General features: G+C 42.1%; 1 protein-coding gene across 2 annotated transcripts in view; it reads left to right on the top strand.

The window, feature by feature from the left end:
- Positions 1-13038, top strand: part of LOC129680858 (ATP-dependent translocase ABCB1) — a 64376-nt gene extending 51338 nt beyond the window's left edge. For both annotated transcript variants that reach the window (XM_055612668.1, XM_055612667.1), the window contains 3 exons: positions 7470-7676; positions 10084-10230; positions 11748-13038. In XM_055612668.1, coding sequence (XP_055468643.1) covers positions 7470-7676; positions 10084-10230; positions 11748-11948 — 555 coding nt within the window. In that variant the 3' untranslated portion in view covers positions 11949-13038. The remainder of the gene's footprint in view (positions 1-7469; positions 7677-10083; positions 10231-11747) is intronic.
- The last annotated feature ends 334 nt before the right edge of the window (positions 13039-13372 follow it).

The following is a 13372-nucleotide window of genomic DNA, read 5'->3' as shown; positions in this document are numbered from 1 at the left end:
TTCGGATTCAGATCATCTTAGTTTATCATCCAAGTGCCTGGAGATTATTAACTCTTGTGTATAAGCCATGTTGTTTTTCTTTTTGACGTCTTTAAGTAATAGCCCCACTGAGAAACATCCTATATCTATAGTTTGCTATCTAAACTGTACCATCCACCCCAGGCATCTTGTCCGTCATCAGTCTCCCTCTGTTTTCCTTCCCAAAGAGCCCACTTACCACCATCTGCCTTGTATGAGAAAGGCATCAAAACTTAAAGTAGGTTGAAAAATAGAAAAGGGGACTAGGCATTACAAGGAGATTCAAGCCAATTGCTAGGAAGAAAAGGATGTCAGTAAGAACAGGGGTGGTTTGGATAAGGTGAGGATGGAGAACGCATGGTGATGTAAGGTAGCAAATTAATGAAAGGTTTCCTACTCTCAGGAAACAGTTTGGCATATCTGAAGGATGGTTGGGAGGAAACACGGAGATTTAGGGAGTGTGGACCAGTTGACAGTGAATGAGGTAAGAGTAGCGGCAGGGTAGGAGACGCTTGAGGGCACACGCTCAGGAGGAGGAGTCTGGAGGCCTGACGAGAGTGCTCAGCAGCCAGGGTGCTCCCTGTTCCCTCAGAGGACTTGGGTTCGAGAGTGTTCAGCAGCCAGGGTGCTCACTGCTCCCTCAGAGGACCTGGGTTCAGTTCCAAGCACCCACATGGTAATTCCATTTCCAGGGGAATCTCTCTGTTTGACCTAGTGACCTATTTGTCCTCTGTGTGCACAGGGTGCACATATATTCACTGAGGCACATACACATAAATAAAAACCAATAAAGTAAAGATTTTTTTTTTTTTAGACCGGGTTTCTTTAAATAATCTTGGCTGTCCAAGAACTAGCTCTGTAGACCAGGCTGGCCTCAGAGCACAGAGATCCACCTGCCTCTGCCTCCCAAGTGCTGCGATTAAAGGCATGTGCAACCACTGCCTGGCTCAAATAAAATAAAATAAAAATTTTAAAGGAGGAATATGAAACATGTTTTGGCTGTGAATTTAAATGAATGTAGTAGGATATAGGAAAAAGGGTGCAAAGAAGCCGAACCTAGAGCGGGGAATTGTCGTTATGTATGCATTTAGGTTATCCATGTATTCAGAGCTGATAGCCATTGCAGAGATAAGAACAGTGACCCAAACACTGATGCCAGTCAGCTCCAAGGCATCCCGGCCGCCATAATGATGAAGGGGAATGGGGAGTTTTCGACCCGATACCCCTGGCTTTTTAAACATCCCTCACAGTAATTATTCAAGAACAATCATACTTTACTGAGCATGTTAGTTAGGGTTTTTATTGCTTTGAGGAAACACTGTGACCTAGAGAACAAGTTGAGGAGGAAAGGGTTTATTCAGCTTACACTTCCACAAGAGGTCAGGACAGGAACTTAAAACAGCACAGGATCCTGGAGGAAGGAGCTGATGCCAAGGCCGTGGAGGGGTGCCTGCTTACTGACTTGCTCCCTGTGGCTTGCTCAGCCTGCTTTTTGATCGCTACCCCAGGGATGACCACACCCACCATGGGCTGGGCCCCCCCCCACTGATCACTAATTGAGAAAATGCTTTACAGCTGGATCTCATGAGGCATCTCCTCAACTGAGGCTCCTTCCTCTCTGACGACTCTAGCTTGTATCAAGTTGAAACAAAACCAGCCAGTACACTCAGTTTATTCGATAAGTTAAAAATGTTTTGCATCTTTTTACTTTATTAAAAAGGTTTTTTTTTTAAGTTCTGATCTTATGCTTTAAGTTTTGTTGTTAAAATTTGAACATAGAACTCCAAAACAGCAGTTCTCAGCTTGTGGGTCGTAACCCCCTTGTGGGTCGCATATCAGATATTTACATTACAGTTCATAATAGCAGCAAAATTACAGTTATGACGTAGCAATGAGATAATTTTATGGTTACTGGTCACTACAACATGAGGAACTGAATTTAAAGAGTCACAGCATTAAGAAGGTTGAGAACCATTCTTCCAGAAGGTCTTCACTACATTCAAAGCAACTAAAGGAGATAGTGTCAACAACCAGAACTTTGAATAATATCCTCAGTAAGCTTTTATTATACAGCATGTTTAATGTGCAATTAAGAGGTTTACAATATGGTGACTTTAACTAAGAAGATGGGAAATATCCTTGCATACATTAGATTAAAGAAAGGAGGCCTGGAGCCAGATTTAATGGCTGAGTAGGATTTGTGTATTGCAGAGCCATGGAGCTGATATTCACGGCAAGAGGTAATGTGGGTTGTGCTTGGTTGTGCAGAGTAGCAAATAGGCCAGGGAAAGTGGTATCTAGCAGAAATAATAGTTCCCTAAATCTTCTGTCATATTTTAAGAAAGATGTTTAAATCTCAGAACATCTTATTATATTCACAAGAACTTCCTAGTAGGGGAAAAACACTCTCCTAAGGTAAGCAAGCCGTAAATCCACAGCTTCTCAGAGGAGGAAGTTGGAGACGAGAAAGAGAAAAAGCCATGCCAGGTGAGTTAAATCAGCAGAGAGGCCTGCCCCATGGCAGACCAGGAGCCAAAGGAGAGGTAGGCCACTGTATAGAAAGAGTGAAAAATCCCAAAGTAGCAGAGAGAGCATACTTAGATTCCGTCTAGTGTTTGAAAAACAATTGTAAGTGAAGAAAAAGTGAAATTTATACATTTTCCAGTCAAAAACGGTAGCCCTGAAGCAACTGCACCAAGGGCAGAGATTCTGGGGGGGGGGGGAATATATTATCAATAAAGGGATAATTATTCCCCCTCCCCCATCTTTTTTAGCATGGCTTAATGTGAACCCAGCTTTCTTAGGGGTGGTCTCTTGGCCAGGTGATTTCCTAAGGGAGGAAACAATGGCATGTCCCCATGCAGAGGTGGATTCCATTCTTTACTGTAACTTTAGTAAATGGTAAAATTATTCCATAAGAAAAGCATTAGGAATGACGATGATCCTATAAAGACATCAGCATTTTCGGGGCATAATCTAAAACATAGAGGCATTTCAGTTCCATCTAGGAAACAGAAGCCTCTCTCAAATATTTCAAGAAAATGAGATTTAATGGAAGGAGTTAAGTGCTTACTCCTCGCAGGAGCTAGATGAATAAACTGCCCTTGGGAATCAGGTCTCAACAGTACAGCTTCGGTCTGGGACCAGGAAGTGGCAGGAAATTTTGTCAATGTTATACCTGTTCCTCATCTACAAGACCAAGCTTGTTCTTGATGTTGGAGGAATTCCCATCTTCCATAACAACGCAAGCCTCCCAGATTTTACACAATAGCTTGCACAGGTAGAATCAGGCTTGTTTCCAGAAACAGGGAAGTCAAAGGAGGGGTTTTGAGCCCTTTCACTTGTTTCTTGTCTTGTCTTGTCTTGTCTTGTCTTAAAACTTATTGATTAACATATTTCATGTATATGGGTGCTCTGTATGTATGTACATCGGCACACCAGAAGAGGGCATCAGGCACTTGTGAGCCGCCATGTGGTTGCTGGGAGTTGAACTCAGGACCTTTGGAAGAACAGCGAGTGCTCTTAACCACTGAGCCATCTCTCCAGATCCCCCCTGTTTGTTTGCTAATATGTAAAGATAGACACAAAACAACATGAAAGTGGAGACTGATTAAATAGTACAGTAATGTCTCAAGACAACACTAGCCAAGTGCGCTGAGGCTCATGTGTTCTCGTTCATCATAGGAATATTTGTTATCTTCTGTGAATTGTACTAGAGCCTTAAAATGCCCTCACATGGTTCACAGCAGCCAGCCTCCCTGCGGAAGTGTACATGTGGGATTTATTAGAATGGTTTACAGGCGGGAGTCCAGCCAGTCTAACGATGGTTGTTACGCAGCAGAAAGTCTGAGAATCCAATACTTGTTCAGTCCACAAGGCTGGTGTCTCAGCTGGTCCTCAGTACATGTTGTCGGAATCCTGAAGAAGTAGGCTCTAACTCCAGTGAGAGAGATTTCAAGCATGCAAAGAGCGAAAGCTTCCTTCTTCCGTGTTCCTTATATAGGCTGCCACCAGAAGGTGTGGCTCAGACTAAAGGTGGACCACCCCATCTCAAAAGATCTGCATTCAAAGTTAGTCTTCCCACTTCAAATGATTTAGTTAAGAGAAACCTTTCATAGGGGCACAGCACTCGGGTTTTAGTTAATTCCTTATGGTCAAGTTGACAACCGAGAATAGCCATGACGATGGGCCTGTGCATGTGTGAGTCCAGAAGAGGGCGTCAGCTCCCCTGGAGCTGCAGCTACAGCTCGTTGTGAGCCACCTGATACGTGTGCTGGCTACTGAGACTGCTGGCCTCTGCAAGGGTAGCTCGTGCTCTTAACCACTGAGACACTCCTCCAACCCTATATGCGCTGTCTTTAAAGAAAACATACCGTAGAGTTTAAAGTTGGATACAAAAGTGAATATTTAAATACACCTCCATAGCCTTGACCTTTTGTTTTAGATTTGTTTTACATTAATTGTGTGTGTGTGTGTGTGTGCATCTGTGTGAGTATTTGCACACACTGGGGGAGGGGCCTGTGGATGCCTGTGTACACAGAGGCCAGAAGATCCCACGAAGCTGGAGTTAAAGGAGTGTGTGAAACTCCTGGCCTGTTACGTAGCTGCTGGGATCCGAACTCTAGTCTTCATGACTGAGCAGCGAGAGCTAAGCCATCTCTCCAGTCCTTCTTTCTTAAAAATTTTGAGACAAGGTCTCATATATTCCCCAGTGGCTCTGGGGAACCTAAAACTCATGATCCTCCTGTCTCCACCTAAAGAGCGCTGAGAATACAGGCTGAGAATTCAGGCATATACCACGGCACTTGCTTTCTGTCGTGCAGGCTAAGCAGGCCCTCTACCCACTTTCCACCATCCCGGCCCCCCCTGAAAGCATGTTTACTGAAGTGCTATTCGCAGCAGCCCAGTTATGAAGGGAGTCTAGATGTCTATCAGCAGATGATCTGAAAAAGAACAACCTGGACTTTGTATACAATGGAATATTACTCAGGTATAAAGAATGAAATCATGTCATTTGTAGGGAAAGGGTGGAGTGGAGAGTGTTAAATTGTATAAACTGGATTTTCTCTTGTATGTAGAAGTTAGGTTTAATATAAAAAGATAACATCAAAGTAGAAAGAAGATGGACTTCTAGGGAAGAGGAAGATTAATGCATTCATAAAAGCAAAAAAAAATACTAATAAAAAAATCTGAATAGTGAAGTCTTAGATTTTGGACTCTTCCTCAGCAACTGACTTACGAGGGAGAGCTTTCTGATTGCAGCCTGCCCAACCTCCTTCCCTCCCACCCAGAATCCTATCCAAGTCCCAGAATTCCCGAGTTTGCTCCTGGCCTTGCCTTTCTACCCTCTCCAGTCTGTTCCCATGTACCATGGCAGGGGTCTTTTGTCTCCTTTAGAGAGAGGTCACAGTGAAGATAAGCAAAAGAGTGAGTGCACTGTGCTTATCACAGAATGTATCCCATGTGCCAGAGTTGGTGTTTTTACTTTCTTTCAGAGCACATACATGCGCACACACATGTAGCATTTAATGACTGCACCACTGAACAGTAGCTGTAATGGGCTCTAACAGAAAGAGCTAATCATTGGGATTGGCCTTACATTATTCCCTAAACAAGTTTTACTTTGCTAGAAAGGCCTTCACTTGGCCTTGGATCTTGTGAGCAATTTTCACCAATTCCTGTGTGGTCTTCTGTGGCGTGCCTCTACCACAGAAGCTGTGCTTGAATCTATTTATTTTCTGGGCTTCCAAACATGTGTTTCTTAGAGGAAGGATTCTTTGGACAATATGGGTTTAAATAGTTCCCAAACCTTGTGTGTTTTACAGTTATAATTAGGACCAAGAGTGTTATTGTTTTTGGAGAAATTTACAAATTCCTTAAGACTTCCTGGGACCATTCAGACCTGCCGGTGATTCTGTGAGATAATAGGTGTTTTGCTTCCAGGGACATAGAAATAGAATGAATTCATTTCAAGCTTATTTCTTCAAGTTTCCATTTGTAAAATACATTCTTCCCTCATTCTAACAAGATCATATAGCTGTGCTCTTTTTTTTTTTTTTTAAGAGAGTACAGATGCCATTGCATTTATCAAAGGCATGCTACAATGCTATACTTGTTAGGAAAAGAAACTGAAATTCCAAGTAACAGCTTTCAAATATACAACCTGAAGGGAAATGGAGTCAGTATTGTGGTGTACAGAGGCTTGAATTAACCAGGCACTACACAGTTAGAAAATATGGGTTTTAGTATTTTCTCCCATTAGCATTTATAACATAATTCACTTAGACAATCACAGAATCCTTTTCTTCCAGTACCACAAACTGCATTGCACATAAAATCTGATACTGCTCCTTATCAAAATATATAAGACAATTGCTGTTTTATATAAAACCACTTCTTTATATGTTAACTTGTTCCAGAAACCCCCCCCCCTTTTTTTTCCTTTTTGGCTGGCTTAAAAAAAAAACATTGTTACAAATATTTACAGCATCTTCTTCTGTTAGATGAACATTCTTACAGAAAGAGAGAATTTTATGAACAGACCACGTAAAACGCTAGACAATGTTAGAGGCTTCTAGCTGTGCTCTGCTATGGATCCCTTGCTTGTGTGTTTGTTTTGAGATAGAGTTTTGCTACATAGTCCAAAGTGGCCTAGAACTTGGCATGTAGCTGAGGATGGCTTTACTTTCTGGTGTTCTGCCTCAGCTGCCTTAGTAGGCTCGCACCACCAAGCCTGCCACGTGCTTTTTACTGCTTCTTTCCACCCTTTACTTTCCACTTGGACTTATTAAAATGTTTAGAAAGCCAGGAAAGCAGATGCACAGAATAGTTCCCGCGGCAACTGGGGTTGGTACCAGCAAGGTAATGGTACGCCTTCTATCCATGTAGCTATGCCAGTTTCACAAGTACAAATGCATTCCTGTGGCAAAGATCTACCCTAGTCACGGAGCCTTCCTCCATCCCCGAAGCTAGCGGTATCTGGTCAAGTCTTTTCATGTCACATGTCACATATTGGAATAGCCTTCCTCTGTCCCCTTTTCCACAGTTAGGAACCTCAGGAATATATTGGCTCTACGGAGATAATTGGGACAATCCGTATTTTAGAGTTAGCTCATTAGTAGCTTTGATTCAATGTGCTACTTTAATGCCTCTGACAAAATACAGTCACAGTTTCAAGGGATTGGGACGTGGCTGTTTTTGGAAGGAAGGCCAATTTTCTGTTTAGTACTGCATAAGTCAAAAGTCATGGTTAAAAAAAACGAGAAACGGGTATTTCCCCAAAGTGTATAGTTATGGTATTCCTGAACAAACCTTAAGAATCCAAAGTAATCCAAGCAAAGCATCGTTCATCTCATGGCAACCCCTTGGTCTTAAAGTATGAGATAATGGTGGTGATTTGCTAAATCTGAATCATGCTATCCTGAAGTTGATCTGTGATCCCTTGCTCCTAGTTTCTAGACGGCAAAGAAATAAACCAACTCAATGTCCAGTGGCTCCGAGCTCAACTGGGCATTGTGTCCCAAGAGCCCATCCTGTTTGACTGCAGCATCGCCGAGAACATCGCCTATGGAGACAACAGCCGGGTCGTGTCCCAGGATGAGATTGTGAGGGCGGCCAAAGAGGCCAACATCCACCAGTTCATTGATTCACTGCCTGACGTATGTCTCTCTCCAAATTATGATTACCAAAGGAAATTTAGCAGCCAAAACATGTACATGTACATACAGATCTGACCACATTTCCCTTGCCTGTCAGATGTTAAGTTTACCTGGTCCTGTGAGTCCTTCTGAGGAAGAATCAAGGCGGTTCATCCATTTAGGAACTGTCCAGGAGGAGGCGGTATAGACCTTCAGCTTCTGGGCTGGAGACCAAACCCTGTCAGGCGCATAGTCTCCTTCCTCCCAGTCTGAGTGAAGAGCCAGGAGTCCGTATCTTGTCTCCTGATTCTGCCCAAGAAGCATGTCCGCACATGCCATTTCTGTTTCGTCCATCAGTTTCTAGTTCTTTTACGAACTTCTAGCCTCGTTCTGGAGTTAGATCAGGCTGAGAGCTGGACCCAGGCCAGAAGGAAGGCTCTCTAATTAGGTCTGAGTCATTGAGTAGACCATGGTATTATACAGTTTCTTACCATTGTGAGGTCCACGGGCCCCAGGCTATACTTAGGAAGTTGGTTATTAAAATGTTCCCTAGGGCTATTGTCCTGTGGACTGCCTCAGATGTTCTCTAGTAAGGTAGATAAACTGACCCACTAGCTCTATCTCAAGCCCTTTTGTTATTTTTATTTTATGTGTATAGCATTTTACCTACATGTATGCCTATACACCACATTCAAGCTTGGTGTCCACAGAAGCCAGAAGAGGGCATCAGATATTGTGGGCCTGGAGATACAGACGGTTGTGAGCTACCATGTATATGCTGGAAATTGACATGGATACCCTACAAGAACCGTCCAGGACTTTAACCACTGAACCATCTCTCCAGCAAATAATGTCCATTATAACTAGCTAAGTTACTTACTACAGGAAATGCCCTTTATAAAATAAGATTTAATAGCCTCAAACCAGCCAGGAAGGCAAAGGCCACGTGGGCAGGGATGGGGAGATAAAGTGGTCCTAACTCCTCCCAAGTTATCTCTTGTCATGTGACCCTTCCACACATGACTGCTCCTCCTGAACACACGACCTGACAGAGGTCTTCTCTCCTCAGTGTGGTGCAATTGTGGCTGATTGACTTTTGGGACTGAAATACTCAAAGCACAAGCCTACAGACCCCTTTACTAACGAGGTTCGTGGTTGTCAGAGCCTGAATTAGAAGTTGTTAGAAATGCAGATTTTCCAGTCCCTGTATTAGCTCTTCTGAGTGGAGACAAAACACCTGTCAGTCAAGGCCAGCACACAGGTGACAGTGATACAGAATAGAAGTCACAGCAGAGTAACTGTCATCTCCCACGGGACCTGCTTTTCCTGACTTCTAATCTCTCGCTCTGTCATTAAGCCCCGTTCTCTGAGCATCTGTTTTTGGGGAGTCCTAGACTCCATCTCAAGCTGCCACAGCGTGTGTCCTTCCTCTTCCTACACAGTTAACAGTGTCCTCTTCTCTGGTCACTGATCGGTGTGGCCTGGTAGCCCTGTACTCACCTTGGGCAGGATATGTCAGAGGGCTGGATTGTGGGCCAACAGGGGCTCAGGAGCCTCTTCCAAGCATCTCTCCATCCTCGCCAGAGCCCTTCTTTTCCACAAATGCAGGCTTGTTCTGCCCACCATAGAACTGGGGTTGCCTAACAAAATAAATAAAAATGGCACTGTTATATAGAACGTGGATTTTACGGTCAAAGTCACAAGAATCAGAGCTGTGTGTGTGACTGGTTCTAACCTGCCATAGGCCTACAAATAATAAGGCAGTATGACTTCCCATTACGCATGCCGTCACACTCTGTCCGGCTTTCTGATGTTGCTCCACCTTCTAGTCATGTCTTTGTCACTGTATAAAATAATTTGTGACAGTTCCCTGCTGTTAAGTTCGATAGGGAAATGGTTTTGAAAAACTCTAGACTTGGGTAAAGAAGGATCTGTTTGAAGCTTGGTGGGATTCCTTGACACATTAAAATCATTTAAATGTTAGAGATAATTTCATCAAAACCACAAAGGTCTCTAATATCCTGTGTATTTCTTTGCCTGTTTTAAGATCACGTAGAGGGTGTCACCTGCTGGTGAGATGTTTCTGCTGTTGTGAGCAGCTGTTCAAATCATTTCCTTTCTCCTGCCAATCTTTGTTAGGGACACAATGAAACCAGGAGACAGAAGATAATGGAATTGCCATATTCTTGAGCAGAGAAAGTTGGGCTTGTTTACATGAAAGCATCTAATTTTGCAGCTCAAATATCTGTTTTCAAAAAAGAACAATTAAACCTACCAATTAGAGCTTTCCCCTGATTTGTTTAGCTTTCTGTGGACCTATTTTAAGCCTCTGGAAGTAAATGTATCTAATTACCTATTTACTGTGATCAAACTGTGTTTGCACTCTGCCATCTGCTCTATTTTCATAACAACCAAATGCTGTTCACAGAAATACAACACTAGAGTAGGAGACAAAGGGACTCAGCTGTCGGGTGGGCAGAAGCAGCGAATCGCCATCGCACGTGCCCTTGTCAGGCAGCCTCATATTTTGCTTCTGGATGAAGCAACATCAGCTCTGGATACAGAAAGCGAAAAGGTAAGGATTGAAGTTGGGTTCTAAGTTGGGTTCTTTCTCTGCCTTAGTAGAGAACACTGCTCCAGCTAGCTGATGGTTGCTGATGTTGGCACCCAGTGGAGTTTAACCGTGTCTGCAGCTGGAACTTAGGAGGCCTTGAATGATAAGAGACAGGTTAGTCATGGCCCCTTGTGGGCCATGGTGCTCTGCCTACAGGCTGCATGCTGGCAGCAGTCTGCTTCTGCCAGCTACATCTCTGGAGCATCCCATGGAGAGCGGAGGGTGAGACGAGGCTGGAGTCTGGCAGTGCCCTAAGACAGCTGCTGCTGCTGCCACCTTCCAGCTCGAGAAAGGCTGACAGTTCAGCTCTCTGAAAGGCAGATGGTCACGAGGTTTTTACCTGCTATGTCTTTGGCTGCTCCAGCTTCCTGAATGTGCTGTGGAGCTGAGGCCTGCCCTTACGGATATTGTGGGCAAGGCACAGGACTGTTTTTAAAGGGGGATGGACTCTATTTACTGCTTTTACTTTAAAATTAGATATTTCCCACCTCAGAACTAATCTAAAGGAATTTTTTTTTTCTGTTGTGGTAAATCCTTCAGTCTCTAAACTTAATGCTACAGTTCACTTATACTACTGTTTTTTGGTTTTGTTTTTGACAGTTTAATTTTTTATCACACAAAATAATGGATTTTGTTAAATTTTATACATTTTTATTATTTATCTTTGCCCATATTTATGCCCTGACTACCTTCCTCCATTCATCATCTCATCAAATAGTTCCCTTTCTACTTTCATACTAGAATATATAAATAAAATATATAGTTGTTAAACCTAGAAAGAAAACATGCAATAGTTTGTCTTTCTTACACCTCATTGATTTCTCCTTGGCTCTTTATAACCACTACCTAATCTCACTCCTACTTTTCTATCCTATAAACATTTAAATATAAATTCTGCGTATGAGAAAAATATATGACATTGGCCTTTCTGAGTCTGGCTTAATTCTTTTGACATGATATTGCCAATTCTACTTACCTTCAATTGAACCATTTAATTCCTTCTTATGGCCAAGTAAAACTCCATTGTATATGTCACATTTTCTTTTATTCAGTCATCTGTTTGTGGCCATCTATGATGGGTCCATAAGGTGGCTGTTAGAAATAGTGTATAAACACAGATATGCAAATGTCTCTGGTACTGTGACTTAGAACCTTCAGGTACATACCCAGGTGCAGGTAGAGCTGATGATATGTTTCTACCTTTGTTTTGAGGATCTTCTACACTAATTTCCATAGTGAATGTTCCAGTTCTCATCCCCACCAGCAGTACGTAAGGGTCTCCATCCTCCTCACTCCCGCCAGCACATGTTGTCCTTTGTTACCTTGGTGTCAGTCATTCCGATTGAATCGGCGTATTTTTATTTTCTGACAACACAGTTGAAGAAGGACATAGAGAAATTCTGGATCTAACTATGGAGGGAGAGTTGTAGGGAGAGGACTGTTTTCATCATTAATTCTGTGGTGCGATTGTGGAACAGGTTGTCCAGGAAGCCCTGGACAAAGCCAGGGAAGGCCGCACCTGCATTGTGATTGCGCACCGCCTGTCCACCATCCAGAACGCAGACCTGATCTTGGTGATTGAGAACGGCAAGGTCAAGGAGCATGGCACCCACCAGCAGCTGCTGGCACAGAAAGGCATCTATTTCACAATGGTCCAGGCTAGAGCAAAACATTTGTGACTGTTTGAGGTGCTAAATATTTTTAATATTGGTGTTTAAATATGGCTCTAAACCAAAGTTAAATGGTGAGCACTGTTAAAGGCAATTTCATCAAGATAAGACAGCCTTCAGAGACCTCATAATTAAATGAACTAAAATGGGAAAAATCATCATTAAATAGGGGCAGTGTTTTTAATTGCATTATGTGATTCATAAGAGAAAAAATTTAATAGAATGTGTAATTTTGTCTTAATTTTTAATTTCAACCCTACTTTGTTAAATAATTGTAAAGGCTGTAAAAAGCACTGAACTATTCCATAAGTGCCTATAAAAACTAAATTTTTTATATAATTGGAGTCATCTTGTCTGTCGTATCTGTGACTTTATATGTTCTTTCAAATAGGATGTTGTAAATAATTTCAGCCTTTAGAAAAGTGGATTTTAAGAACCTCTCTTTTCAGTGGGATGGTTAAGTAACTTCAGGGATTTCCATTTGGGATATCTTTTCACATGGAGCCTCACAATGCTGTTACTGGCGCCTCTCAAACCCAGCACACAGAAGTCAGCAGTTGTGGGAAGTGGAGTAAGGTATAGTTGTGAGGTATGCATTGTTCAAACGAGCTCTTAAATGAGTCCAATACTTTTATAATTTTATAAGTTTAGTTACTCTTTGAAAACACTCTTTCCAGTAATTTGGTTTCTTCCAAAGCTGACCTTCCTGACCAGAGATGTTTAAAATGTGCCATGATTTTCAATCCATCATGATACAAACATGCAAGAGAGCATCACAGAAAGCTTAACCCTAAAACCAAAAATACAAGTGAGAATCACAAGCTCTGGGTCCATATTTACTATAGGAAATTATTATCTTCAATATATAAAGCGCTCATAAAAAGAAAGGAATCTATGAGCGAATGATATGATTAAGTCATTCCCAACAAGAAATGCTTGGCAAAAAATGTGTACAATTCCAGTAATTTTAAGAAGTTTGAGTTAAACCTGATCTACAGAGCAAGTCCCAGGATAGCCAGAGCTTGCTACACAGAGAAACCCTGTCTGACAAAACAAGCAAGCAAACAAACAAACAAAAAAGCAGACTTGCTTAGTAACTTCCTGATAAATAGAAGGTATCTTTACTGTGACAAAACTTAATATTAACAACAAATTTACAAACTTAAATATTAACAACGTACAAGTGTTTTTAATAAGCATATGCTTCAATATAGCAATGTCAATTCTTGAAATTTAGTTAAAAGACATAAAATGATGCTGCTGAACCACTACCTGTAATAGTGAAAATTGTGTAGCTTTACTATATAAAGTTTAACTTTAACAGTGATTGAGCATTACACACACTTGCAGTTCTAGAGGCCAAGGCAGGGGGATCATGGGTTTGAGGCCACCTCAAGTTTTAAGCCAGTCTGGGATATAATAAGACCCTGCCT

Source organism: Psammomys obesus, unplaced genomic scaffold (assembly GCF_907164565.1).
Source record: "Psammomys obesus unplaced genomic scaffold, mPsaObe1.curated_primary_1811, whole genome shotgun sequence".
Taxonomy (NCBI): Eukaryota; Metazoa; Chordata; class Mammalia; order Rodentia; family Muridae; genus Psammomys; species Psammomys obesus.
This window is presented reverse-complemented; position numbering and strand designations above follow the sequence as displayed.